This window comes from Prionailurus viverrinus, chromosome B1, assembly GCF_022837055.1.
Source record: "Prionailurus viverrinus isolate Anna chromosome B1, UM_Priviv_1.0, whole genome shotgun sequence".
NCBI classification, from domain to species: Eukaryota; Metazoa; Chordata; class Mammalia; order Carnivora; family Felidae; genus Prionailurus; species Prionailurus viverrinus.
The window spans coordinates 152,935,118-152,962,404 of NC_062564.1; the positions used below are offsets into that span (position 1 = coordinate 152,935,118).

General features: G+C 34.1%; 1 protein-coding gene across 4 annotated transcripts in view; it reads left to right on the plus strand.

Annotated features, from left to right (window-relative positions):
* The window catches only part of EPHA5 (EPH receptor A5), a 351,005-nt gene that overhangs the window by 178,819 nt on the left and 144,899 nt on the right, over positions 1 to 27,287 (plus strand). For 3 of the 4 annotated variants that reach the window (XM_047857341.1, XM_047857340.1, XM_047857338.1), the window contains exon 5: positions 2,220 to 2,555. In XM_047857341.1, the coding sequence (XP_047713297.1) occupies positions 2,220 to 2,555 (336 nt within the window). Of the gene's footprint in view, positions 1 to 2,219; positions 2,556 to 12,254; positions 12,311 to 27,287 lie in introns of all 4 variants that reach the window. The other variant, XR_007151804.1, reaches the window with a different exon arrangement.

The window sequence follows — 27,287 nt, forward strand, 5'->3', positions numbered from 1 at the left end:
AGTATCTTGAATTTTTCTTTCACTTTGGATCTTTCGAATTAAATTTATGGTTCCAATTCCTTCTATCTATCATCTATCTATCTATTATCTATCTATCTATCTATCTATCTATCTATCTTTCTATCTAAATCTGGAAAACAGAATGTTATAAACTTATAGGAAAAGAAAAACAAAAAAGTTTCTGATGAATCTGCTTAAATCAAGGGTACATAGCCCTGTTTTGGTTCACATATCACATGTATTAGCAGGCTGTGGAATTTCATTACATTATTTTTAGGTGCATGACCATCTGAGCTGCTACTTTCTACCTCTACTTTAGGGCTTCACTTGAATTTGAGTTTCCTTTTGACATTAAGAGGCAGACGTGTCCCCACAAAATTTTGAGGGGCTGTTACTGGCATAACCAGAAGAAAAGGGAGAGTCAGACTCTGATGTATTTGTACAGATTTAGAAGAAAGGTGTTAAATTTGGTTTCATTTCAGTTGGCAGGGAGGAAAAAAAGTTTGATATCTTTCTGAAAGAGACATATTTCAAGTCTGTTTACCTTCACTTCAGAAGTAAACCTGTAACATTTTGACCTCAAACAACATTTTCTCCGTAACTTTCCACTATTAAATCAGTAAAAAATTAAGACTTGTATTTCCATCTTAAGTAATTGTTTCAACTTAAAAGTAACTGTTTTGTGTTGAAATGTGTGAGGTTGTATGTATGGCAAAATTCACAGAGTTCATCCATAAATGTAGTCAAGGTGGGGATTATTTTGCCAAAAATGACAACTCTTGGGTTATGGGGTCCTTTAATTTAAAAGACATTTTGTAAATACCAGGTAGCTTTTTTCTAATCACCCTATTTAAATTTAGTCTTCAACAGTCATGGCTTAATGAATGTTAGGTAGAAATTAATAATAATCTCTATGTTTAAAACAACAAATATTAAGATAAATAGGCTATGCCTTCCCAAACAGCTTAATTTATGCTTATGAACCATTCAGCTACCACTATAGTCCATTCTGTTCTCTGTTGGGAAATCTTTACTTGTCAAGTCTGAAACAAATAAAAATGTATTTTTACTTTTGGAACATCTGACCATATAACATTAACACCTAACTGAAGTTATAACGCTAAGTATTTGGTAATCAACTGTAAAATAGACATTATGCAATTCCTTTTTTAAAAGACTTAATTTTCTATAGCAGTTTTAGGTTGACAACAACATTCAGAGAAAGGCAGAGACTTTCCATATACTCCTGGCCCACACACATGCAAAGCCTCCCCCCTAATCAACACCCCCCACCAGCATGGTATACAGTTGTCACAGCTGATATAGAATTGATTTTAGTTCTCTTCAGTAAGCTAATTATTAGTTTCAGAAATAAAGTAACATACAAAAAGATATTGTTATTACTTACATATCCTCATTCTGCTGATCCTTCAAGATCTGAACACTTTCATTCTTACCCTCATGGTGTTTTTGAGAGTTATTTATAAAATATATTTCTGATTTCCCATTAAGTAAAATTCACAGTTTACAGAGCCACAGTATGAAAACAATATCAAAGTAAGTGAAGTTTTATCACACATTGTAGTGTCTGACTACTTAAATTCTAGATTTTTCTTGACACATGAGAAAGATTTCAAATGCTGTTGGTGATTTATCTGTGGATATGCAATTCATTTTGAGGTAAGCTAAGGCTGTTTTACTTGCTGCAAAATTTGTAGTCAAGAGCCACACTGGCAAATCCTATTTTCACTTGTGCTCATTGCTTAGTAAATCCTTCATGTGTACTTCCTAGGTCACTGGGACAGATCTCAGTGAGGAAGTAATCAGATCAATCCCCAAGGACAGTTTTTCCTTGGATTTGCCAAAGGACTTACCACTTTTTGAATGTATAATTTTTTATATAACGTTATTTTTGCATACATAGTTTTACTTCATACTTCCTTATATTTACAGTAAGCAAAACATCTGTTTTAACAAAATGAGTAGTTATAACAATGCCAAGATAAGTTATTCCTATAGGGTATAAATCCCACTATTGTCCCTACAAAACCCGAACAAGATCTTTCACTTATTACAAATTGATGACTGTTGCATTCTCCCTACTTAAAAGATTGATTGCAAATCTATTTTTTTTTCTTCAGACCAGGGACTTGTGTAGTAAACAATGCTTAATGTTGTCATCTTAAAATATGTTTTTCTCACTTTACTTTGCAAACCAGGACCCCCCTCTGCTCCTCGGAATGCCATCTCAAATGTTAATGAAACTAGTGTCTTTCTGGAATGGATTCCCCCTGCTGACACTGGTGGAAGGAAAGATGTCTCATATTATATTGCATGCAAGAAGTGCAACTCCCATGCAGGTGTGTGTGACGAGTGTGGAGGTCATGTCAGGTACCTCCCCCGGCAAATCGGCCTGAAAAACACCTCTGTCATGATGGTGGATCTGCTCGCTCACACAAACTATACCTTTGAGATTGAGGCAGTGAATGGAGTGTCCGACTTGAGCCCAGGAGCCCGGCAATATGTGTCTGTAAATGTAACCACAAATCAAGCAGGTAAGTGTGATGTCCAACCAAATCATGTACCTTGGGCCGAGCTCTGTCAACTTTCTCCGTAGCTAAGTGAGGGCTAAACTGTGAGATCTATAAGAGAACTTCTCATAAACCAGAGGGCCAGGACTTAAAGTAGAATACATCTCAAAATGCTTCATATAAAAATAAAAGCTAGGGCTTTCTTAGCACTCTCATCCATGGACAGGGGGTTAAGAATAAGATAATTTTCCATTGAATTTTTTTTATTACTAAAAAGACATTTCTGGCTCAAATTCATTCGTAGCAAAATTTTATCTCAAATTTCACACATGCAATTATCATAGCTCAAATCTACATATTTTGTTGTTTTGTTTACTTCATGTTTTTTGTTTATTTTATTAATTTAACAGATAATCAATCGGGTTCTGTTTGTTTGTTTGGCACCACAGCTGAATTTTCTTTGCATATTGAAATAGGCTTTTCTTGTCATTTCTATTATTATAATAATAAAAACGTACAAAATGAATTTTTCTTTACTAAATCCACTTATCAAAATTAGAATAACTGTGAACTATACATGAAAACACATTTATGTTCCATATAAAGCTCTTGAAATTTCTCGAGAGTAATTATTAGACGGTAGAGAATTCAGGTCTGCTTGTGCTAAAATTCCCCCATAGTTTCTACTCAGATATTCCATTTTAAGTAAATCAATATAGAGGGCGTCTTTCCTGGTAAAATAAAAACCAAAGATAAACTATGATTAAATTAAAATTCAACCTGTTTTGTAAGAAGAATTATTCAAAGCCTATGGATAATTTATGACTTGTTTTTGTCAACAATGGGGTGTCTGGGTGGGATGAGGCATTAAATGTCACTTCCCTCTATTCCTTGGCCACAGCTCTCAGTCCATGGGCATAAAATCGCCATCTCATTAGCACACCAGGTGGACTTTCATCAGTGAAGACATCGTTGCTAGCAGTACTCACAATGAAATAGGATATGTTTGACTGAATCGTTTTGGACTTAGTTCATATAAACATTAGTGTAAGTTTGTAGGTTGTAGAATGACTTGGTTGACTGGAGAATGCTGTCGGTAATCACATCTTGGCCAAAATAATTTGAATTGTTGAATGTGTCAGGTAAATCAAGCCATTACTTCTTAAGACGAAAAGGTGCATGCAGTCGAGTTCATAGTTGTTTCTGACTGATCAAATCAAGGGAAGTGTTCAAGAGCAGCCTGGCTAACATGAAAGTAATTGAGTAATTTATTACGAATCATTCTAAATAGTCTAGATATTCTTGTCCATGTTGCATAGATGTCCACAGCATTTTTTTTTTATTCTTAGAGAAAACATTGCACACATAAATACCATTTCCTTAAATGAGTCATTTATATTTTTCTCCATTTACTCCCTAACCTTAGGTTGAATTAACAAAAGTGTTAAAGAACTGGATAGAAATAGTGAAAATTAAGTTTTCTTTCACAATAGAGTCAGCTGATGGCAATACTGGTATATGTCGATATTCCATCACAGTATCTAGATAGCACAAGTGTTCAGTAAATGCAAACTGTCTTCCCACATCAGAAGAACACTGACTTTACAGCATGTGATTTTGGGTTTCTCATGTAACATCTTTCAACTTTACATGGTTCTGTGTATGAATCTTCCATTAACATATTGAAAACATGTTTGAATATGTATTCAATGACTGAATACAATCACTGAGAGTTATGTTCCTCAGGGAGAATAATTTCTAGTTTGCATAACCTCAACTTACTTGAAAGATATTTCTCTGCTGAACTATATATAGGAAATGACTGTATATATTTAAGATAACGTACTAATAAATATTTGCTCTAGTTGTCTTTGACTTGGTAGTCTGTTCAGACTGTAAAGTATGGTTTTGATGTATAAATGCCTTAAATACCATGAAAGAATAATTTTCACCCAACTGTTCAAGGCACTGCTATCATGTAAAACAAACATTTGTATTCAGAACAAATGTTTTGTTGACTCTTGGTTGCTGATTTTTTTCTGAGTTCTCAGGATACACATACTGCCAAAGGCTTGCAAATCTTTCCAAAAAAAAAAAAAATCAAAACAAGAAGACATTTTTCTCAGTATCTGACATTTTAGGTGAACCAAAGTCTCAATTTTCACCAAAATTGTAAACTTCAAATACCTCCTAAGAAGTCTTATATTGACTAATTATTGCTGCATATTTATCAATTACCAGTATAATAGAAAGTGGGCTGTAGTAGTTTTTAATATTTGAATATTTTTAAGCATTAAATTAAAGAAAATTATTTGTGCCATATGTTTTTTATATAAAATTTCTTTCAGTGCATTTTAACTTTATTTTCAATCTTTTAAGGATTTTTTTGAGAAATGCATTTCTTAATTTGTTTCAGATTTGTAATTTGTTTTGGCATTTTCTGATTGATTTATTTTTTGTGACATGACCACAATATGTTGTTGACTACAATAAAAAGCCATCCTTAAAATAGGTTAATAAATGTTTTATTCATTGTCTTGCTGTGGACTATAGCCCAGGAGACAGTATTTCAAATTGGTCTTAAGAATTGCTCCAAAGCATGTTAGTTTACAGAGAATTCTATGCAAAAAGGGAATGGGTATTTATCCTTGCAAGCAGTTCTCCATCATATAGTTGCGTGTCACTAGGTATAATTGGTCTGGTTGTAAAAATTAAGGTTTACTGAGTTCCACATAGACATGTGAAAGACCCTTACGTCATCTTAATACATTATGTTTGTTTCTTATCAGATTATTCAAAAACATTGCCTGCATGCCTCCACTTAGCTTATTTTCTGGTTTGTCTTGTTTGTGGTTTCTCCTCGAGGTCACTTGAGATGGTCACAGAAGGCTGGCATCAGTCATCTACTACAGTTTTAGTGCATAGTATGAATTGTCTAGATTCAGAATTATATTTATAAAGTACAAGAAGAAAAATAGCAATTTTTTTGTAAGATGAGAACCTTGCATTAAACTAGGAACTGAAATTGATTAGGTAACCCTAGCTAACTAGGCAACCCTAGTTTTATACAGTATTTAAAACATTTTCCCAGTCATTATATTATTATGAAGTCTAGTATCTTACTCTTGCGATAAGTTGTCTAAATTCAAATGGTACTTTTTACATGCAATTTACTAGTAAGGTCAAAATATAAAGTTTGGGACACCTGGCTGGCTCAGTCAATGGTCAGTTGATTTCTGGGTCATGACTTTGAGCCCCATGTTGGGTGTAGAGATTACTTAAAGATTAAAGCAAAACAAAAACAAAATACAAAGTTTTAAGAAAAGCTGAATACTAGAATTAGTTGGACTTTATGTTCCTTATAAAATGAAGCAAATAGTACTGACGTTGATAGGAAAGCATTGTAAAATTGTGATGATTTTCATGGCCAAGAAAAATAAACACATCTGAAAGTGAAAGAATAAGAAAAAAAAAGTAATTTACATGTGGTAAAGGAATGCTATCTGTGGAGAAGGAGGAAATGATAGGAAAATTCATTGGGAATATGTTAATTATATAAGGATCTCTTAACAAATAGGTTGCAAAGTGGATAAAATGATGAATATGCAAACCATGAATTATTTAAAATTCTTAAACTTAGAAAGGGGATAATATTGACTGAGTTTCTCAATCTTCTAGTTACATGGATAGATGATTGAATGTATAGATATATGGATAGAGAGTGAGTGATACATCAATACATAGTGTGAAAATTAAAATTCCATTGAAAGCAAATATTTTTAAGTTTCATTATCTGCTCACAAAATCGTGTGCATTATCATAGTCTTCTATAAACATATTTTTAATGTTTTTATTTTAAAATAATTTTGCACTAGGCACACTGTAGCAAACGCTAAAATTTATATATGTATTTATATGTGTATATGAAATATGTATATATTTAAATATATACAAATGTATATTTTATCCCAAGGAAGAATAAGCTCATTCTAACAACAAAAAAAAAAGACAAGCAAATTACTAATATTTGAGTATGCAAAGGGATAGAATTTTAATTCTGCGGTAAAATAGACCAAACTTTAATTGTTTTGAATTAATCTTAGGCTTCTAGATTCTGTCCTCAGAGGGCTTAGTTGACATGATATGATTTGTAAAATGCAGCAAACATTTTGGAGGAGGTGGCCCAACCTGTCCAGACTATCAGAAATATCACTAAGAAAGATGTCCCTATATTTTGATGGTTTTTATTTCTTGGTTCTTGTAAAAGTATCTGGGGTACACGATAATCCCATTTAATCAAGTACTTTCAGTTTGATGCCTTTCGTGCAGTTGACCAGCATGATGTAACATAGGATGTTGAGATGATCAGGTTTTCCTGAAGACCAAATTATGCTGTAGACCATGAAATTTAAGAGAATGCTGAAACAAGACGGTGAAAGTAAATTGTTGCTCTTGCCAAGGTGGCAAAAAAATGTTTTCTGGTGGTTTCTGTTTATTGAGATGTTAAAGAAAAAGCTCATTGTCACTTGTTAGACCATTACTAAACAAAGATGAAGGTATTTGTTGATTTTTTTTTTTGCCAGTGGAGACATCATATTGGCTGTATTTGTAATCACCACCTGATTAAATATGTTGTTTGCCAAGATTGTTGGTCTTCTACTCAGACCAAACAAGTCATTTAAAGTTCATGACTCTCATTCTTTATTCTTCCATATTTTTTTATGGTGGCACTGATTTCTACAGAGATACAATAAAGATTTGTGCTTACTCTTTTGGTAGGATGGAGATACTTTAGTTTGGCCATTACTATAGTTTTACAGCTTTTGTTTCATGGGCCTCAAAGACAAAGAAAGATTTCTTCCATGTGCAAGGTAAATTTTCCAATATACACCAGTGAACTGGTGAAAGGGTCAAAGGATAGGATGGAGAAGGCATCACTATGCCAATTGTAATATGGGCTCAGGGCTGAATCTTATTTAATCACATTACCTCCATAACATCCACTCAGATCAGTGTTTCTGAATACATAGGGATTAATGCTAGCTCAGGCACAGTATTCAATAACTGGTAAAAGGTTTGGTCATTTACCCCTCCCCCTCTTTATTTATTTAGAAATGGTCAGAAATACTTTTCAGAAAAGCTGAAAGGCAGATGGACAATATTAACATATGTTGCTATTGCACAATCCTTCGTGAAGGGCAATCACCCTTATTATTTCCCTGCAGCTTCAACTTCTGTGTTCTCAAGTATAGAGAATAGAAATGATGGAGATTTTGTTTATACATGTGGCACTGCGAATTTATTTCTTATCATTATGATAAGGAAGATGTCTTCTGGGCCCTTCCTAAAGTTATAATTAGTGGGCAGTTTCATAAGCCTTGAAAAATAAATCCACTTTAACACTTCTATTTCGGCAGGTCATTTAATACCTTCTTCTACATTAAACCAAGGAATTCCAAGTTTTTGAACATTATTTAACATTAGCCACCTTTCAATCCAGGTTTTGGTCAACAAATTGAAGAAACATTTAGCACTCGTGCCATGACCTGGAGAAGCACATTGAATCCAGAATCGTTAATCATGCATTTACACTAGCTGGAATTAGATTGCTTCTAGCCCCTATGCATCTGAGAAACTCATAAAATCCATTTTTACACATATTTTCTAAGCTTGGGCAAACTTAAGTTATAGAATCTTGTGAGTTTCATATCCAAGAAGCTTCTTGCCTCCATATGACTAGATAACTGGCTTTCAAATTTATGTCAGTATCCTGAGTTCAGATGGAGTAATAGGTTTGGTCAGGAAGAGAATTTCTTCCATCTATCAATTAACAATCTTAGATAAGGTGTGGGCTTGGTAATGAAGACATGAAGGAACCACTTCCTCAGCCACATGTGGAACAGCTGAATCAGGTAGAAAGACAGACTCCGTAAGTTTTAGAAGTTGATAGTATTTTGAATCATCTGAATTCTTCCACATATCTGCATTCCAGTGCTCAGGATTTCACTTTTCTTCCACTCAGTGGCCTCATTTCCTCATAAAGTGATGCAGTAAGTTCAATCATTTTTACAATTCAGAAATTCTGTGGAATAAGACTTGGATTTTTATTTGTAGCTCTGTTATCCTTTTCACTGTAAGAGGACTTTTGGCAGCCCAAGACAGTTGGAGCTGAAAATTTAAATTTTAAGTTTATTTCTTTAAATTCGGTAGTACAGTTAGATACAACCAATTCTTCCCATATTTCTATTCCTCATGCTTTTATAGTACAAAAACAGGTGGTATTTTGTCACCCAAAACATTACCTTCAAGAAGCACTTTATTTGAGGTGACCATGGCTGGTGAAATGTATGCCAGGTATTGTTATGTTATCAGTCCTTAATACTAAATAGGCCTTTGGTCCATTGATATACAGCTAAGTGACATCATAGGTTCTTTATTCCCATTCCCTTTAAGACTGTTACCCAAAACATTTCTCTTTTGGGAATAATTTTTGTTTATAACGTCCATTTTCTTATGAACAAAGTCTACTTTGTTTTTTTGTTTTTGTTTTTTCTTTTTTAATGTTTATTTATTTTTGAGACAGAGAGAGACAGAGCATGAATGGGGGAGGGTCAGAGAGAGAGGGAGACACAGAATCTGAGTCAGGCTCCAGGCTCTGAGCTGTCAGCACAGAGCCTGATGCGGGGCTCGAACTCACGGACCGCGAGATCGTGACCTGAGCCGAAGTCGGACGCTCAACCGACTGAGCCACCCAGGCGCCCCAACAAAGTCTACTTTGGCTGGTTTAAACAGAAGAAGTCTTTAATGTAGGATATTAAGCAGCTCATACAATCATAGAGAAGAAGAGATTCAAAGATTAGAGGCTATGTTTCCAGAATAAATGCTCAATACTCTACCGCCAAGTTGACCTGATGAAGGGAAACATTGCGACTGCAGTGGTCAAGCAGACCACTTGACTTGACTTTATTGTGGTGGGGGACTTGACTTTATTGTCATTACTGTTGCCCCTAGTAGCATTGATATTTTAGTCTCAAACTTGTACTGAAAAGACTTCAGTATTGTTACCAGAAAATATTCATATTTTGCTACCATCTTCATCAGTAGAAAGCCAAAAAAAAAAAAAAAATGAGAACTTCATGAAGAACCTGGCTTCTTAAGTTGCCTATCTGAATCTGTATCTTCCCTGAGCAAGTCTGTTTGATGGATCTCAAAATATATGCTTTTTCGTAGCAGAAAAGGAACCTGGATTTTTTTGAGTTCTTATTTCTATGTTGGAGATATAAGATACCTATGTCAGTTTTATAAATACATAAAGTGCCATTCAAACTATGATATACAATGAATTTATTCAAATTTGAATGAAAATTACTACATGACAATTGCTATACAAGTTATCTCTAATATTTTGGGAAAATCTGTTTGTTCGAGTAATTAAGATTCGTTTATCCAAACTCTTTCTTTTCCCCTTCCTTCCTTCCTTCCTTTTTTCTGTTTCTCTTTTCTTCCTCCCTTCCTTTGTTCTTACATATATATGTGTATATATGTGTGTATATATATATGTATACATATGTATATGTATATATTCATATATTCATATATATGCATATTTATATATTCATATATATATTAATTTTATGTGATATATTTTATGTCTTTAATATATATAAATATTTGCATTTCAAGTGTTGAGGGTTGAGTTAATAAGATGTCTCAACTCATGGCACATTACTATCTTTGAACTACACAAGGCTCTCACCTGGTTTATTGATTTTCTTATGTACTGCTATTGTCTCAAATCCGTCATTTTCATACATGAAAGAACAGATTCTTAATATGTTGTGGTGTTTTCTCTCATTGTTGTTTATAAGTATTCGTATCAAATGTTTATTTAATATTGTAAACATATTTTTATTTTAATTTAATGGTATATTAAATTTTTCATTCTATCTACTCATTTTTCACCATAATCTAAATATTTTGTGGATCTACCCATGTGGCTTTTGGCCATCTGATGTGCTGCTTGTAACTGTCACACATTCACTGTACTCTACATTATCAGCTCACCCAGTAACAGAGCTCTGGATTCTCTGAGTACCCAATCTGTGAACATTCTGTTTTCATTTTAAAGTCCTAATACAGTGAATTTCATTCAGTATATACAAATATCTTTTAGAAAAAATAAAAGAAAAAAGAAAACAATAAAACTAGTAGACTACATTTTCAGTTCTTTTCCCATTTCACTGCACCATGTACTTAATAAAGTTTTATTGCCTTGAAAATGAAACACAGAGTAGAAACTGTGTGTGTGCACGTGTGTGTGAATCTGTTGCACAGAGCAGTGGATTAGTATGTTGGTTACATTTCTAGATTGTGGAGCCAAACTTTCTGGTTTCCATACTGTCTTTGCCACTTACTAGCTGTGTGACTTGGGTAAGTTACTTAGACCTACCAGACACTAAATGATAGTGTCTATGACATAAGATGGTTGCAAGGATTAAATGAGTTACTGTCTACAAAACAATTAGTGCAATGCCTAGCATATAATAAAGTATTAACAAATGTTAAATACCCAGCATTTAAGAAGCCTTTCAATAATTTTCTAGATACTGTCAGTCCATGGGAGAACTATGAGATAAATAGGTTTTAGAATTTACAAGTATTATATCGACAAACTCAGGGAGGAAGTAAATAAGATACAAGGAAAAAAACATTCAAAGACAAAAATAAACACATAAAATCTCTAACTCAACAGATAAAAAAAGCAGCTGCTTCAAGGTTGGAGGAGTAAAGCAAGAAAATTATTTTCCAATAGTGACTCTATCTTCAATGATTTCCTAAAACATTGGGTTTTATATTAGCATTGAATTTTTTCTAACTTTGATAAAACATCCAGAGCAATAATGTAAAGAAACAAGAAAATGAAATCATCAAAGTAAGAGCAAGAATGGGGAAAACACCTTGAAAATTTAAAAAAATAATAAATAAAAATAAAAATCAGACTGAAAGCTCATAAAAACTAACAAACAAAAAGCCACACAAACAAAAAAAGAAAACAGACAATACTTATCTGAATCCAAATATATTAGGAAAAAAATATGAATTTTGTTAATTACATCATTATTGTGTGTGGATCAATACTAATTTTGGTCCATTATTTAAGTTTTGAAGGAAAAATATCTAAGAGACAAATGTTGTTTAATTACATATCATGGACATCTCTACATTGTCCACACACAGATGCTTCTGTGACCAGATTATTATTTTGGCTACCAAAAGAAGCTTCTAATTTTGCCAACTGAAGCCACCCATCTACATGGAAATTTGACTTATGTGAGGTGCAAGTTCTGTGCTTGTTCCAATGCCTATTTGCTGTTCTGAAAACATAGCTCAAAGATGAGGCTCTAATCTGATTAGTTTGCACATAATTCATCCCAAGGATTAGTGGATGAGGTAAATATTTGCAGAAACTATCAAAATTCTCGTTCGGTTCAGTGGCTTTAGAAACTCGTGAAAGATTTGGTTTCTAAAAGGCACTTGAGAGCCTTCCGTTTCCTCTCTTTCTCCCTCCTACAGACTGTGGTGACAACAACAGAGACAGTGATGGCTAACATGTTTCAGCACTTACTGTGTGCACATTGCCATGTGAAGAACTTGATTTGCGTTTTCTTATTTGATCCTAGCAATATCTTCATGACATAATATTATTATTATTCCCATTTTTAGGATGAAGAAACTGACGTTTAAAGATGTGAAGTGCTTTGCCCAAGGTCACAAATCTAGTAAGTGAGGGAATGAATAGGAATCTAAACTAAGAAATTCTTACCCTGGAGCGATGATACTCTGAATCACTAGTGAATATTGCACATGCTATTTCCTTTACCTGAAACCTGTTTCTTTACATCATTGTCCTAGTTAGCTCAGTTTTCCGATCTGCTTAAATTGCTGCTTCCAGGAGAAAAGCTTTCTCTGCTTTCCAGCTTAGACATACCTCTCTAAAAATAACTTGGAGCACGAAGCACTGTAACTATTTTCTCTCTTGTCTGTGTTTCTGGACTTTCCTTAGGGTCACAACAGTGCCTAACACTTGTGTTTGTTCAGTTTATAAATGAATGAGTTTCCATATTATTCAAATTAGTGTTATAATTCCAGTTACTGGTAGTAATGTTGATGTATAATGTGTTTTAAAGATTTTTGGAAATCTTCAAAAAATTCTGAACCAAATTTTTGTTTGTGTTGGGTGTTATTTATTTATTTATTTATTTATTTATAAATTAAGGATCCAGAGGCAGAGCCCTAATTGTAATTCATAGGTTTATGTTCTCCAGGACTTTAAAATAAGGTATTGTTATTTAAGTTCCACCAATTTGCTGGTGTGCCTGCTTTCTTAACCTCTCTTCTTTAGACACTCCCATCTTGATTGAACCCATTCTAGGGAAGAATTTTATGTAATGATTGCTGTGCCATTTAATGGCAATACATTATATTTTCAGTCTTAATGTGTTTAAGGACTCCACACCTCAATTTGTCATTCAATATATCCACAGAAGGGCCTGAGAATCTGCATATTCTCTCTCTCTGTCTCTCTGTCTCTGTCTGTTTCTGTCTCTGTCTCTCTGTCTCTCTGTCTCTCTCTCTCTCTCTCTCTCTGTCTGTCTCTCTCTGATACATACACACACACACACACACACACACACACACACACAGAGCTAATGATTCTGCTGCAGGGTACGTTTGGCCCCATTTAAAAACAATGATACTTGTGAGAGATTCTGATATTTCTTTCCTATCCTTCCTCTCTACACAAATAGTGACAACTCCTTAATCAGGTTTGCTTGATGTTGCTTTTTCCCTAAAGCTGTCTACAAAATATCTGCTGACAGTCTGTTTTCACACCAGCAAGGATTTTGTTAATACTATTCTTTCCCTCTAATCTAGTTACTCTATTTTGCCCATTGCTCACCTGCAAGCTGGTTTTAAACTGCTCTTTCCTGTCAGTTCTGGTTGCAAGCTGATTTCCTATTCAACAGAAACATGGTCAATGATCCATTTCCTCTGTGAACCATCAAACATTCTTGTGGCTCAGCTCAGAATCAGAGCAGCTCAGCATTTGAACTATTCAATCATTTATCTCATTGGCATGTATGCTATGAACTTATTTGCGTAAAGATGCATATTGTAGATTGATATGCATAGAATATCAATTTCTTTAGAACCTTTACTCTGAATTGCCATTGCCCTTTATTACTAGTCCTTGAGAACTAAGTTTCAAAAGCATTCCCAATGGCCTGGTATCATGTAAATCTTCTTGGTGTGCTCTTTAGATGTATTATAATAGTGAAACCATAGATGCAAAATCATGTTTAAATTAAGCATATGCCTGAATTGTCTATTAAGTTCGAAACAAAGTTTACTTAGAATACCGAAACTTATTAATTTTTGCACAATTTATTGAAATGCCTTGTTCATGTTATTTTCCCAAAATGGACTGTCATGCATTCAAATACGCAATATTTATTCAGTACCTCATGCATTCATTATATTCTATTGAGCATTGTAAAAGGTATACAAGTATTTGAAGACATGTTTCATCCTTACACTATTTTATCTGCCCACTGAAGAATTAAATAAGGTCTAAAAAGGAAAACAATTAGAAAAGAATTAATGACAATTTGGATATTAAACTGAGAAATAATAGCATCAGATTCATCTCTGAATGACATTATGTATTGACTTGTTGACTTCACATTATCTTTTTTTGTTTTGTTTTGTCTCCTTTATCACATGTACATCTGTAAAGTCATTCATTCAAATCCACTTAGTCATGATATACAGGTTCATTTATTAAATTAGTTGGCAAACCACTTTTTAACTGCCTTTATGTCTATTTAAATGGTCATGCCTTGTTTGGTAAACATCAAGAAAGCATAATAATCTTTACTGATAATGGCCTATTGTTGAGTGATATACTAACACAAAATGAAGTGAGAAAAAAATATCCTAAGATTATTTGACTGTGGAGAGCACTTTCATTTACTCTGTTCTATCTAATTTTATTAATAATTGAAAGTATATCTAATTTTATTAATAATTGAAAGTATATTTGATACATTATTGGAATACAGCTGAACAAACTATTTTGTAGCTTGACACGATGGTCCCAGTATCTTCTTTATCAAAACAAGCATCTAACTTGAGGACTTTTTTTGAAGATAGGAATATTTTCCATTAAACAAAATATACTTTGAGTGCTAGCTTTTTGATCTTACTTTTTACAAATTTTCCTCCATTAGTAAAAAAAGAGAGGCTAGTTTATTTAATCTTCAAGCTTAGGAGGCTTTGCAAACTGATGTTTAAATTATGAATAAAGCAATGATTTCCTTTAGACTTGTGGTACAGATCAAATATAAATAAATATTATTGCAACTGTGCAGTTTCTCTGCTTTAGTTATATCTGCCTATTCAAAGTACATGTCAGAATTACTAAAAAAGGACAAAAAATAACAAGCTTTGGCAAGGATGTGGAGAAAAAAGAACTCTTGTGCACTCTTGGTGGGAATGTAAACTGGTACAGCCACTGTGGAAAACTGTATTGGGGGCGGGGCTCAAAAAATTAAACATAGAAATACCATATGACCCAATAATTCCACTGCTGGGTATTTACTCAAAGAAAATGAAAGCACTAATTCAAAAATATATATATACCCTTCTGTGTAGAGATAAGATATGGAGCAACCTATGTGTTCATCACTAGATAAATGAATAAATATACACATACACATACATTAGAATATTATGCAGCATTAAAAATGAAATTTTGACATTTCTGAGAGCATAGATGGACCTGGAGGATATTATGCTAAGTGCAAAAGCAAATATATGATTTCACTCCTATGTGAAAAATAAAAACAAGACAAATGAGTACACAGACAAACAAAAAGCAAAATCAAACCTGTAAATACACAGAACAAACTGATGGTTGCCAGAGGAACAGGGGTTGGAAAAATGAGCAAAATTAGTGAAGAGGAATGAGGGATACTGGCTTCCATTTATGGAATGAATAAGTCATAGGAATAAATAGAATCAATAATATTGCAATAACATATGGTGACAGAGGGTGGCTATACTTGTGGTGAACATAACATACAGAGATATTGAATCACTGCCGTACAACTGAAACTAATGTAACATTGTGTGCCAACTATACTCAAAAAGTTTGAAAAAAATAATAAAGCGAATTTAGAGGATCTCTATTTTTTAAGTAGTTTTTATTTTTCCCTGATAAAATAGTAAATGATATTCAAAGATGAAAACTTTTATTATCCTATAAATTATTAATCTTTCAGGTTATAATTTCTGTCATCAATAGTTTCTTACTTTTTTCTAATTTTTTTGATGTTTATTTATTTTTGAGAGACAGAGTGAGCAGAGGAAGGGCAGAAAGAGAGGAAGACAGAATCCGAAACAGGCTTCAGGCTCTGAGCTGCCAGCACAGAGCCCGACGTGGGGTTCGAACTCACAAACTGTGAGATCATGACCTGAGTCTAAGTCAGATGCTCAACCAACTGAGTCACCCAGGTGCCCCAATAGTCTACTCTTATTAATAAGTCTTCCTTTGTTATTAGTTATACTTAACTAACCCTCTATAGATATAAAGGGAAATACTTCTATTTTATTTTAGTTGTTTTTAAGTTTTTAAGTTCATTTATTTTGAGACAGAAAACATTCTCTCTAATGGAGGGAGGGGCAGAGAGAGACAGAGGGAGAGAGAGCATCCGCATCCCAAGCATGGAGCCTGACATGGGGCTTGATCCCATGAACCAGGAGATCATGACCTAAGCCAAAATCAAGAATTGGATGCTTAACTGACTGAGCCACCCATATGCACTGAAATAGTTCTATTTTATACAGAAAAAAAAAAACTGTCTCTAAAAAGTAAATTGGTAGTGTTTCAAAGTTATCATGGTAATGGGATTTGTGGTAGTAGTTTAGTGATTTATTTTTTAAACAATCAAAATTATGTGTGAGAATAAAAGGATTCAAATATTAAATGAGTAATTTTTAACATTTTTTAATATGATGCTGATATTGATACTTTCAGAGAGACACTAGTCATTCAGTTGTCCATGGGATTTATGTATATATCTCAGGGGATTAGGACTGAAAACATCAGTGGCTTGCCCCTTAAAACTGTGCATCACACCTTATGTAGTTGGTAGGAGACTTTAATGTCATGTAGCATGACTTTACTTTTTAAAGTCTTATTATTATTTCTGGCCTTACCATTACTTTATCTCTTTTAAAGAGGAAATCCAACACTGTATGTTACTCTGCTGCCTTTAATTGGGAAGATAGTATTCACAAGTTTGGTTATTGTACAGATAGTATTCACAAACGTGGTTATTAGTGATAGTATTCACAAACTTGGTTATTAGAGATAGTATTCACAAAGTTGGTTATTAGAGACAGTATTCACAAAGTTGGTGATTAGAGATGGTATTCACAAAGTTGGTGATTAGAGATGGTATTCACAAACTCGGTTATTGTAGATAAAGTATTCACAAACTTAATTATTATAAGGCAGCAGAGAAAATAAATGTTCTACTATTATGTGTTTACAAGATATCTCACAGTCTTTTTCAGTTAATTCCATATGAGATGAGGTTTTTGGACTCAAAATTGTATGAAATTTTATAAGGACTAACCATGACTGTTTTGAAAAACAACTACTGTTTGTTTTGTTAGAAAATGACCTTGATAGTACAATTAGACTCTGGTTTAACAACAATTTACCCTTCCTTGATTTTATTTGTTTTGTCTTAGCAATATGAATAGTTTTTTTCATATTGAATCAAAATTTATCATAAAATTCTTGACTAAATGTTTTTTACACTTAAAAATGTTGGCAATAATAATAATGATTGTAGTAGAAACACGTGACTCTATATGCCAAGTTGTTCCAATTTTATAGAGACATGTTAACTACATCTCTTTAACAAAATATCTAAAATATTTTTGGTGAGATTGGAAATAGCAATGTAATTCATCCTTTATTCCTGAAACTGGTCCTCTCCCAAATAGTAATGCAATAGCCCTCACATTCCTCACCTGCATTCAACCCTTATCTTTTGTTCTGAGAAACTAAACGGATTTCACATTCATCTAATACAACCATGACTTTGGTTTTTGAATTCTCCTATATAAGAGCCATTTTTTTCATACATGATATTTTCTAAAATTCAAAAAACAGAAGAGATCACCCATTCATTATCTTATTTATTCCTCACACCAATTCATTGAAATATTTAAGCTGTTTCTCTATTTTGCACACAAGTAATAGACTAGAGCTTTAAAGTCATAGTTGCCTGACTCTACAGTATCCAGGAAGTTGCAAGTAACATAAATTCAACTAGAATGTATTTAAACAATACAGAAAATATATTTCATCATTGAAAGGTACACGTTTCAGGAAGAGTTTGGTCATGGATCAGGCTCTGTTTTTCCAAGATTTATACTGCTTAACCTTCTTCTGGATCTGCTTTGGCTTAGGGTGGAATTCTCCCATGGTAGTAAAATAGCTGTAGCAAATTCCAAACCTCATATAACACATCATACCAGAAAGAAGGAAATTCCTTGTCCTCCATTTATCAACCAAAACTCCTAGATTTCATTAACAGGGGCCAGCTTGAAAGACTGAACTGAACCCTTCATTGTGACGAGGTGTTGGGAATAAACCAACTGGCGCATTCCCCATAGACCACCCCTTGGCCTTTCCAAGAATGCCCCAGAGTCAATCCCATCAAAACTGAAACTGTGGCACAATAGAGGGTACATGGAATGCACTTGGGGATTAGAACTCACCTTGTTTTCTTGGCCACATGCAGTGTTCTTTATTCTAATCCATAAATGTTTTATGAAAGATTGTCTAATAGTATTTCAAGTGTCTTCATGAAACACTCAGCTCCTGGAACACCTAGCCCTTCTTTTTTCAAAAATAAATTTCTTTTTTGGATTTTTTTTTGCATTTCATTTTGTAATTTATTTTATTATACCCATCAATTTGTACATTTTTAGTCCTCAAAGTTCTGCCTTGGAGACTTTTCTTTTCTCAAAAAAAAAATTAGTATATTTCACTCCACAAACATGCATGACTATGTATATATAGCAAACTCACTCAAATTCAGTGACTTAAAATAAATATTTTTTATTTTTTTTACAATATGATGTATCAACAGTCCTATATATTTCTTAGGATTCATCACAAATACATCCTTAACTCCCTTTATCTATTTCACCTATAATAAATGACTATTTTTTAATGTTTATTTTTGAGAGAGACAGATAGAACATGAGTAGGGGAGGGCCAGAGAGAGAGCAGGAGACATAGAATCTGAAGCAGGTTCCAGGCTCTGAGCTGTCAGCACAGAACTTGATGCAGGGCTGGAACTCTTGAACCACAGGATCATGACCTGAGCCAAATTCTAACGCTTAACCAACAGAGTCACCCAGATGCTCCAGTAAATGACTATTTTTGTTCATCAGTCTACCTATCTGCTAGGTATTTCATCTTGCCTCAGACTACTTACGCCTTCCTACACAGCTGTTGGTTGGATAGTTGACTATATTAGGTTTCTATGGCTGTTAACAACAAATTAGCACAAAATTAGTATCTTAAACAACATAAATTTTTAGCATAAATTTCTGTTAAGTCAGAGTCCAACGGGATCTCATTAAGATAAAATCAAGAATGTCCACAAAGCCATGTTTTCTCTTGGGCGTCATAAGAAAGAATTTACTTCCCTGTCTTTGCAGCTTCTAGAAGATGCCTGCATTCTTCAGCTTGTGGGCTCCTCTCCAACCTCTAAGCCAGCAATGTTGGCTTAAGCCCTTTTTGCATTTCCTTTCCCTGACTTCCTCTTCTGCCTCCTTCTTCATTCTTATGCACCCTTGTGATTACATTGAATCAGCAAACTGACTTATTTAGGAAGGACTCAGTTGGGATATCTGGGCTTTTCTCCATATGGTCTTTCAATCTGTAGTTTGTCTCTTTGTTGAAGTCAGGTTTCCAAGAAAAATAGGATGTCACATGTTGCTTTCTACTGGCTGAAAAAAGTCACAAGGCTGGTCCAGTCCAAAAGATTCTGCAATCACATTAATGCCTCTGGTTTATTTTCTAGGCATGGAAGCTCTCTAGTGCTTTCTGACATTCATATGTGTTGTTCTGACTGGCTGGCATTAAACCATTTCTCTCTTGCTTATCCCACTGAATGGAAGACAAGTTCATCAATTTGCTTAGGTTTGTTATGGGTACGGTCCATTTGGAAGCAAATGGCAAAGTAAAGTCTCATTCTGCTTGAGTGCTGTCTCTTTTATATATTTTTTGAATAACTACCTTGTTTATCTCATTGGTGGTTAAGGGGCTGTCACTTTTGCATGTCTCATTTATGCTTTCTGCTCCCAAATGTGAAAAAGGTGTAGGGAACTCATGTGGACAACTATCAGCTCAAATACACTGGGGTGGCTTACCTAGAAAGAAAGGGAAGTGCTACAGAAAGAATGGCTCCATCCTGCCTAAGTATCTGACTTTAATAACAGGATTGTTGCCCATAAAAATTAAGAGAGAGAGAAGTAACCTGTACAAAAAGTCTCTGCTTACAATCATTTATCATCAGGAAATGTTTGGGAGTGGCCATAATCTTGGAGTCCTTTTAGATGTTTTTCCTCCCTCTTCTCCACACCCAACCATCACTAAATCCTACCCATTCTATACTTAAATGAATGTATAATTCAGTTATTTCCCACCCATTCCATTGTTAGTACTGTGATACTAACCTGTTATTTTGTAACTAAATTATTGCAGTGGTTTCCTAATTAATCCCTTTATTTTTCTTTCAGATCTTTATAATTTATTTTCCACATAGCAGCCACAGGTATCTCTTTAAAATGTGTCAAATTTGGGGCACCTGGGTGGCACAGTCAGTTAAGCGTCCGACTTCAGCCAGGTCACGATCTCTCGGTTCGTGAGTTCGAGCCCTGCGTCGGGCTCTGGGCTGATGGCTCAGAGCCTGGAGCCTGTTTCCAATTCTGTGTCTCCCTCTCTCTCTGCCCCTCACCCGTTCATGCTTTGTCTCTCTCTGTCCCAAAAATAAATAAAAATAAATAAATAAATAAAATGTGTCAAATGATATCACTTCCTTGCTCAAAACATTCTACTGACTCCCTATCTTGCTCAAAGTAAAAGACATGGATCTGTAGTGTCTGGACTTTTATTGCTTCTCTGGCTGGCCTCATCTCCCAATACTTTTTTACCCACTTACTTTCCAGGTACAGTTGCCTCCTTGCTTATCATTGAACTTCCCAGGAATGTAGCAGCCTCAGGACTTTTATAGTTGCTGTTACTTCTGCCTAAAACCATCTTCCCTCAAATATCCATACATCTTTCAACTTTAACATCATAAATACATTTTTCTCAAATATTTTTTCTGAAGTGTTTCATGACATCCTGTTTGAAATTGTATGTATATGCTTTTGCATGGGTGTGCATGCACACACGCACACACACACACACACACACATGCACAACCTCCCTCACTCTGACCTTTTTTATTCCACATATTGAGTTTTTTTTCCACAGCACATATCACTTTCTAACACTGTGTAAATTATTAGTTTGTATATCTTTTTGTCTCACCTTGAGAATGTAAGTTCCCTTAATGCAGGCAGTTTACTATAATTTCTTGATGAGAAAGGTACTTGTACATAGGAAGAACTTGATAATTATTTATTATTGTTAGAAGAATGAGTTAATGCATGAATAACTAAAATTCTTGAAAGGTGTATTTTTACAAATACATATTTGTCTTTGAAAATCCCAAGATATATTGTTTTATCAAGCCAAACAATGACCTCTTCTTTTTGCTCAAATTATTTGCTTACCTTGCATTAAAAGATGTCATTATAGGGGCGCCTGGGTGGCGCAGTCGGTTAAGCGTCCGACTTCAGCCAGGTCACGATCTCGCGGTCTGTGAGTTCGAGCCCCGCATCAGGCTCTGGGCTGATGGCTCGGAGCCTGGAGCCTGTTTCTGATTCTGTGTCTCCCTCTCTCTCTGCCCCTCCCCCGTTCATGCTCTGTCTCTCTCTGTCCCAAAAATAAATAAAAAACCTTGAAAAAAAATTAAAAAAAAAAGATGTCATTATATAATTGGACATCAGAGGACCCCACGTGAGAGACATTCCCCAGCCTCTTATTACCTCCACTTTTTGATTGATTAGCTCCTACTCAATCTTTATCTTTTATCTACGCTGACTTCTTTAAGGAAGCTGTCTTTGATTCATCAAATCTGAGATGAGGCCTCACTTCAGAGTTCTGGCACTTTCTTCCCTTACATACAAATGTGTTGCAATTTGCTTTCTCATAAGTCACTCCCCCTATGCTTTAAGCTGCTTAAGGGCAGAGATTATACATGCTTTATTCATAACTGAATCCTCAGTGTCCTGAATGGTTCTAATATATAATAAATGTTCATAAGTAGTTTAAATTTTTTTTTCAACGTTTATTTATTTTTGGGACAGAGAGAGACAGAGCATGAACGGGGGAGGGGCAGAGAGAGAGGGAGACACAGAATCAGAAACAGGCTCCAGGCTCTGAGCCATCAGCCCAGAGCCTGACGCGGGGCTCGAACTCACGGACCGCGAGATCGTGACCTGGCTGAAGTCGGACACTTAACCGACTGCGCCACCCAGGCGCCCCAGGTAGTTTAAATGATTAAGTAAATGAATGCCATTCATTGAAATGTTATTAATTTTCAAAATCAGGAATTATTTTTTAATTCCATTTTATCAGTAGAGACCTGATCTCCTATAAATACTAATATCAGTTCTTCCTGACTCTTCAGGCACCCAAAAGCAACTTTGGTATTCAGATGGAATTATCCTAATTTTGCCAACTTACAGTCACAGTTTCTTCATTTTAAATAATCTTGCCTGATTTCCTCTTAAAACAGTTAAAATACTGTTGTACCTCATGGTGCATGCATTATTCAACTCCACAATTAAATTATTTCATAAGGTGTTACATCAAAATCATTGTTAGGTGAAACTATCACAGCTTTTGGTTCTTTTAATTCTTTATAAGATTGTGTAAATTATTATCTATTTAGGTTAGGTTAATTAAGTGCCTTAAAATAAAAGTGCCTGCTTGTCCTTTGTGTTGCTTTATCAGTTCCTTGAGGCAGAATTCACATATCTTCTTTTTAATTTGTAGGCATGCCAGTCACTTAAAATTGGTTCTGAATATGAAGAAAAAATTATAGAAAATAATCTACATAAGAGAAGACTGACGAGTTTTCAAACTTAATTATTTATAATGAATAAAATTGAGGCCAATCAGTGCACATTTGCAGAACTCCTGTGCTGTACATTTTCAAGTATTTATTACTTTATTTAGTATATGCCTGGAGTTTCTTTTGTATTCTTCAACATACTCTGAAACTATGGCTTTGCTCTTCTTAAAATAGATGAAAGGCACAGCTTTAGGAGGTCTAGAAGTAAAAGTACATTTCAGATTGTTACACTCTTTAATGGGTGTGGGAATTTTTTTCTGAGTGTGTGCAAAAACAAGTAGATTAACAAAATCATTTGTTTAGCCTTAATTAGTGAAGAAGAAATTTATAGATGAATTTTAAATTTAAGAGTAAGGAAAGATTTTGCACTAATTTGCAGAGTCGTCTTTGATGTCTACATTTAAGAGTTGTGGCCATAGCTTTTTTATTCCTTCTCAGAATCTCTGTGCACATAGGCACGCATTGTCTGGCATTAAATCTTAAATATATTCCTACCTAGGCCAAGAGAAAAATAGTCATGTAAAATAAATAACTAAATGACAAGAGAAAAATCCCATAAAGGTTTTTTGTATGATTCACATTGTAGACAATGACTTTTGACAACATCGAAATGGATTTATGTTTAAATGAGGACAGTAGAGCATTAAGTAATTGTCAAAGGCTACTCAGTCATTGGAAGGTCCAGTGCTATGGCACCCATGTCCCCAGAATTCCCAGTCAGTGGGTGCTCTTCACATTTCACCTCGTTGATCTCTTTGATGCTTTTCATTTCTAATACTGCCAATACTGACTTAAAAAGATTCCTACTGCTTGGAAGATTTTTTATTAACAGAAGTGATGTTTCTTACAACTTCCGTAGACTTGTTTCAAACTCATTGCTATGGCATAGCAAATAAATAAAATCCAATTTGGACAAAAAGATTTACAGATATCACTGAAACCAGGAATTCCATCCTTGTTAATGTCACTATTAAATGCCCAAGTAAAGAATCCTCTGTGTTGAATGGCTTCCCAATGGCTTTGTCTGGGATATGGAATGAATAAATGTGCATTACAGAAGAACACATATATTACAAGTGATCACATCTTCATTGAAAGAAGTGTTACCAGTACTCTTCAGTTTATTTGCAAATATAAATTACATATGCATATTTGCATTTCGCAATATTTCTTTTTGTCAAATAGTAAACATAAGTTACAACCTCAACAATAAAAATATAAAATGATACTCACTTCTGTGTACTATACACTGATCTTTTGAGGAAATATTAAAATTATTTTCTTATGGCTCATGGCTATTAAGTATCATTTTGTATTCTCAAGATTGCATTTATTATCATAACTTTTTTAGAACCCTCAATAAAGTATTTGCTTTCTTTTTTCTATATGTACATAGAGATTTGTTTAAGCTTCTAATTTCTAGAATAAAAATAATGGCTGTGGTAGGATATAAAAACATGGCCATAAATTCTTAAAACTCCTTCCATCCAGAGGTAGAATCTATTTCTCCAACCCTTATACCTGGGCCTGTTTGTGACTTTTGTTGACTATAGAATGCAGTGGAAGTGATATGTAAATTCTGTGTCCAAGGGCTCTAAAGACCTACAGCTTTCTCTCCCACCCTCTTGGAACATGTTCTGAAGAAGTCTGCTCTAGCTTTCTTGAGGATGTGAGAGCACCTGAAGAAAGAGGGCTCCTCCAACCTTCCCACAGGAAGCCCTAACTTGGGGGGTGAGGCAATGTGGAATAAGCCTACTGCCCAAGAGTTCTGCAAGATAAATGTACCCATGACAGTAATTCCAGTAAAGAACAGCAGATGAATCACCCAGCTAATGCTTAGAATTATGAGAAATAGTAAATCATTGCTGTTCTAAGTCACCAAATTCCTTTGCAGCAATCGGCAATCAACAGAATAGCCAGTATTTCTGGTGTGTTTACAAAATACTCCAACTACTTTAAGCACTTAATGAACATTACTTCATCATCATCTAGATCACTCTGTCTGTCAGTCTGTCAAACTCTCTTCATCCTCTTTGGTATGAATGTGCTTAATTCCTCCAGTACAGCCATGTTCTACTTGGCTAACTGCATAATTATTCAGTATCAATTATATTATGTCACTGTATCTCTGCAGACCGGACCTGAGTTTCTTTCATGATAATGTATCATTAGCTTTTATTCTCATTCTGTTCTTTCTTGTATTTCATAACATTTTTATGTCCATATTCTAAAGCTTAAGATTTTTATCTCTCATTTTTAAATGTACCCCATTTTTGAAGCTTTCAGTGAAGTTTTGTCCTACCCATTAAATGTGCCATTTGTATCTGAGGCTGCAAAGTTTATATATCTTTTATGAAAGTCGTGAGTTATAGCATTATAAGCTAGATAGTTTGACTAATAGCCTTTATTTTCCATCTCCTCCATTAATCTGCTTTTTTGTGATACGTTTTAGTGAAATTTTTGTATAAAGAATATATTAAAATAAATACTTTAAAAAGTAACACAAGATAATTTTGAGGAATCATTATTAATTTACCTGTTATATGTTCAGCAAACCTGAATTCAAAAATATGCTAGAACAAAATGGAAGTCCTTTGAAAGAATGGTAAATTTAGATATATAACTTTTCTGTGCAAATACCTGTTATTTACAGTGATTAGTATCTATGAATAAATTACAGAAAAACAAACATGCAAACATACAACAAACATAAAAACAAAACAACAAAATTAGATAGCCAAATAAGGATATAATGATATATCGATATAAAGATATCATTAATTGTGCCTAGACTTAAAATCCTCAGCACAAAACATCCTAGGTTTAGACTTTACTGTAGTCTTGATGGTTACCTGTGGATTTGCAGTCCATCTCTTTTTGGTAATTGTTGGTTTGTTTTTAAAAATTATTTTAAATGTTTTATTTGTTTTTGAGAGAGAGAGAGAGAGAGAGAGAGAGAGAGAGAGAGACAGAGTGAGAGCAGAGGAAGGGCAGAAAGAGAGGGAGACACAGAATCCGAAGCAGGCTCCAGGCTCCTAGCTGACAGCACAGAGCCCCAAGCAGGGCTCGAACTCGCGAACCGCGAGATCATGACCTTAGCAGAAGTCAATGCTTAACCAACTCAGCCACCCAGGCGCCCCTTTAAAAATTTTTTTTAAATGTTTTATTTATTTTTCAGAGACAGAGAGACAGTATAATTGTTGGTTTGTTAATAAGTGAATGCAAATCTCAAAATGTTAAAATTCAGCAATATGGTATAGCATTGAAGAGAAATTTATAATAAATGAAAGAGCATTGATCATGCAAAAATTTATAGTAAATGTGTATGTTTTTCTCTAAGTGTTTGTGGATATTTTATCACACATAGAACATATGACATTGATAGTAAATCAGTGATTGCTCACAGTATAATTATTGTGAAATGTTTACATATGAAACCTGAGAACCAAATCACAAAAAAATACTATCTCTAATAAAATTTGCTGTATAATCTAATTCTTCATCCCTCTTATTTCATCTCAAACATGCACACACTCAAATATGTATACATACACACACACAGTTACATGTTCACATACAAATACAACCTCTTCTACCATTACTATTATAGACAATGAGAGAAACATACATTTAGTTTAAGTAACTAATTTTCAGATGTCAAACAAATGCAAATTATTTGAAAAAATTACTATAAACACCTAGTTTATTTCTTTCTATTAACCTATCTGTGAAGATAATGAGTAATACTATATTTCAAATACCTGCATATTATGTAAAATACTTAAATGTGCTGTTGTTGTGTATACACTCTATATAGCTGTTGACCTGGAAAAGTCATTATTTATAACTAAAAGCTATTGAGTTTTTAGTATGTTCCACCCACAAGGCTCAGTAATTTACATTCAGTACTTATTTAATTCTCTAGCTTCCCAAGTGCAGTTTTCATTTAAAGGTAAGAAAACTGAAGCATAAGGAAACTAAGCAGTTTTTTTAGTAGTATCACTTAATAATGGAACTGAGATTCAAACTATGTCTGGATATCTCCAGTCAGGTGGTTAAACTCTTATTTGGTAGCGTGAATGTTATATAAAATAGTACGTATTTGAAAATAGACAACATAGTGTTATATTCTGTAGCACATACATATTTAATCTTCCTAAATATATTTCCATTACCAGGATCTATGTACATGTATGTGTGTATATTTTTTAAAAAATCAAAGCATGCTTATTTTCAAGATATTGTATTTCAACTGGAAAGAGAGTTTAAGAATATATTATTTTCAAATTTCCCAGGCTGAGGTTCAAAGATAATTCCATACAGAGGGTGGATTATTTCAAAATAAGATTTTGGTAGGGTTTCATAATAATAGCTATTATTCATAATAATAGCTCTAGGTACAAAGCCCACTCCCACC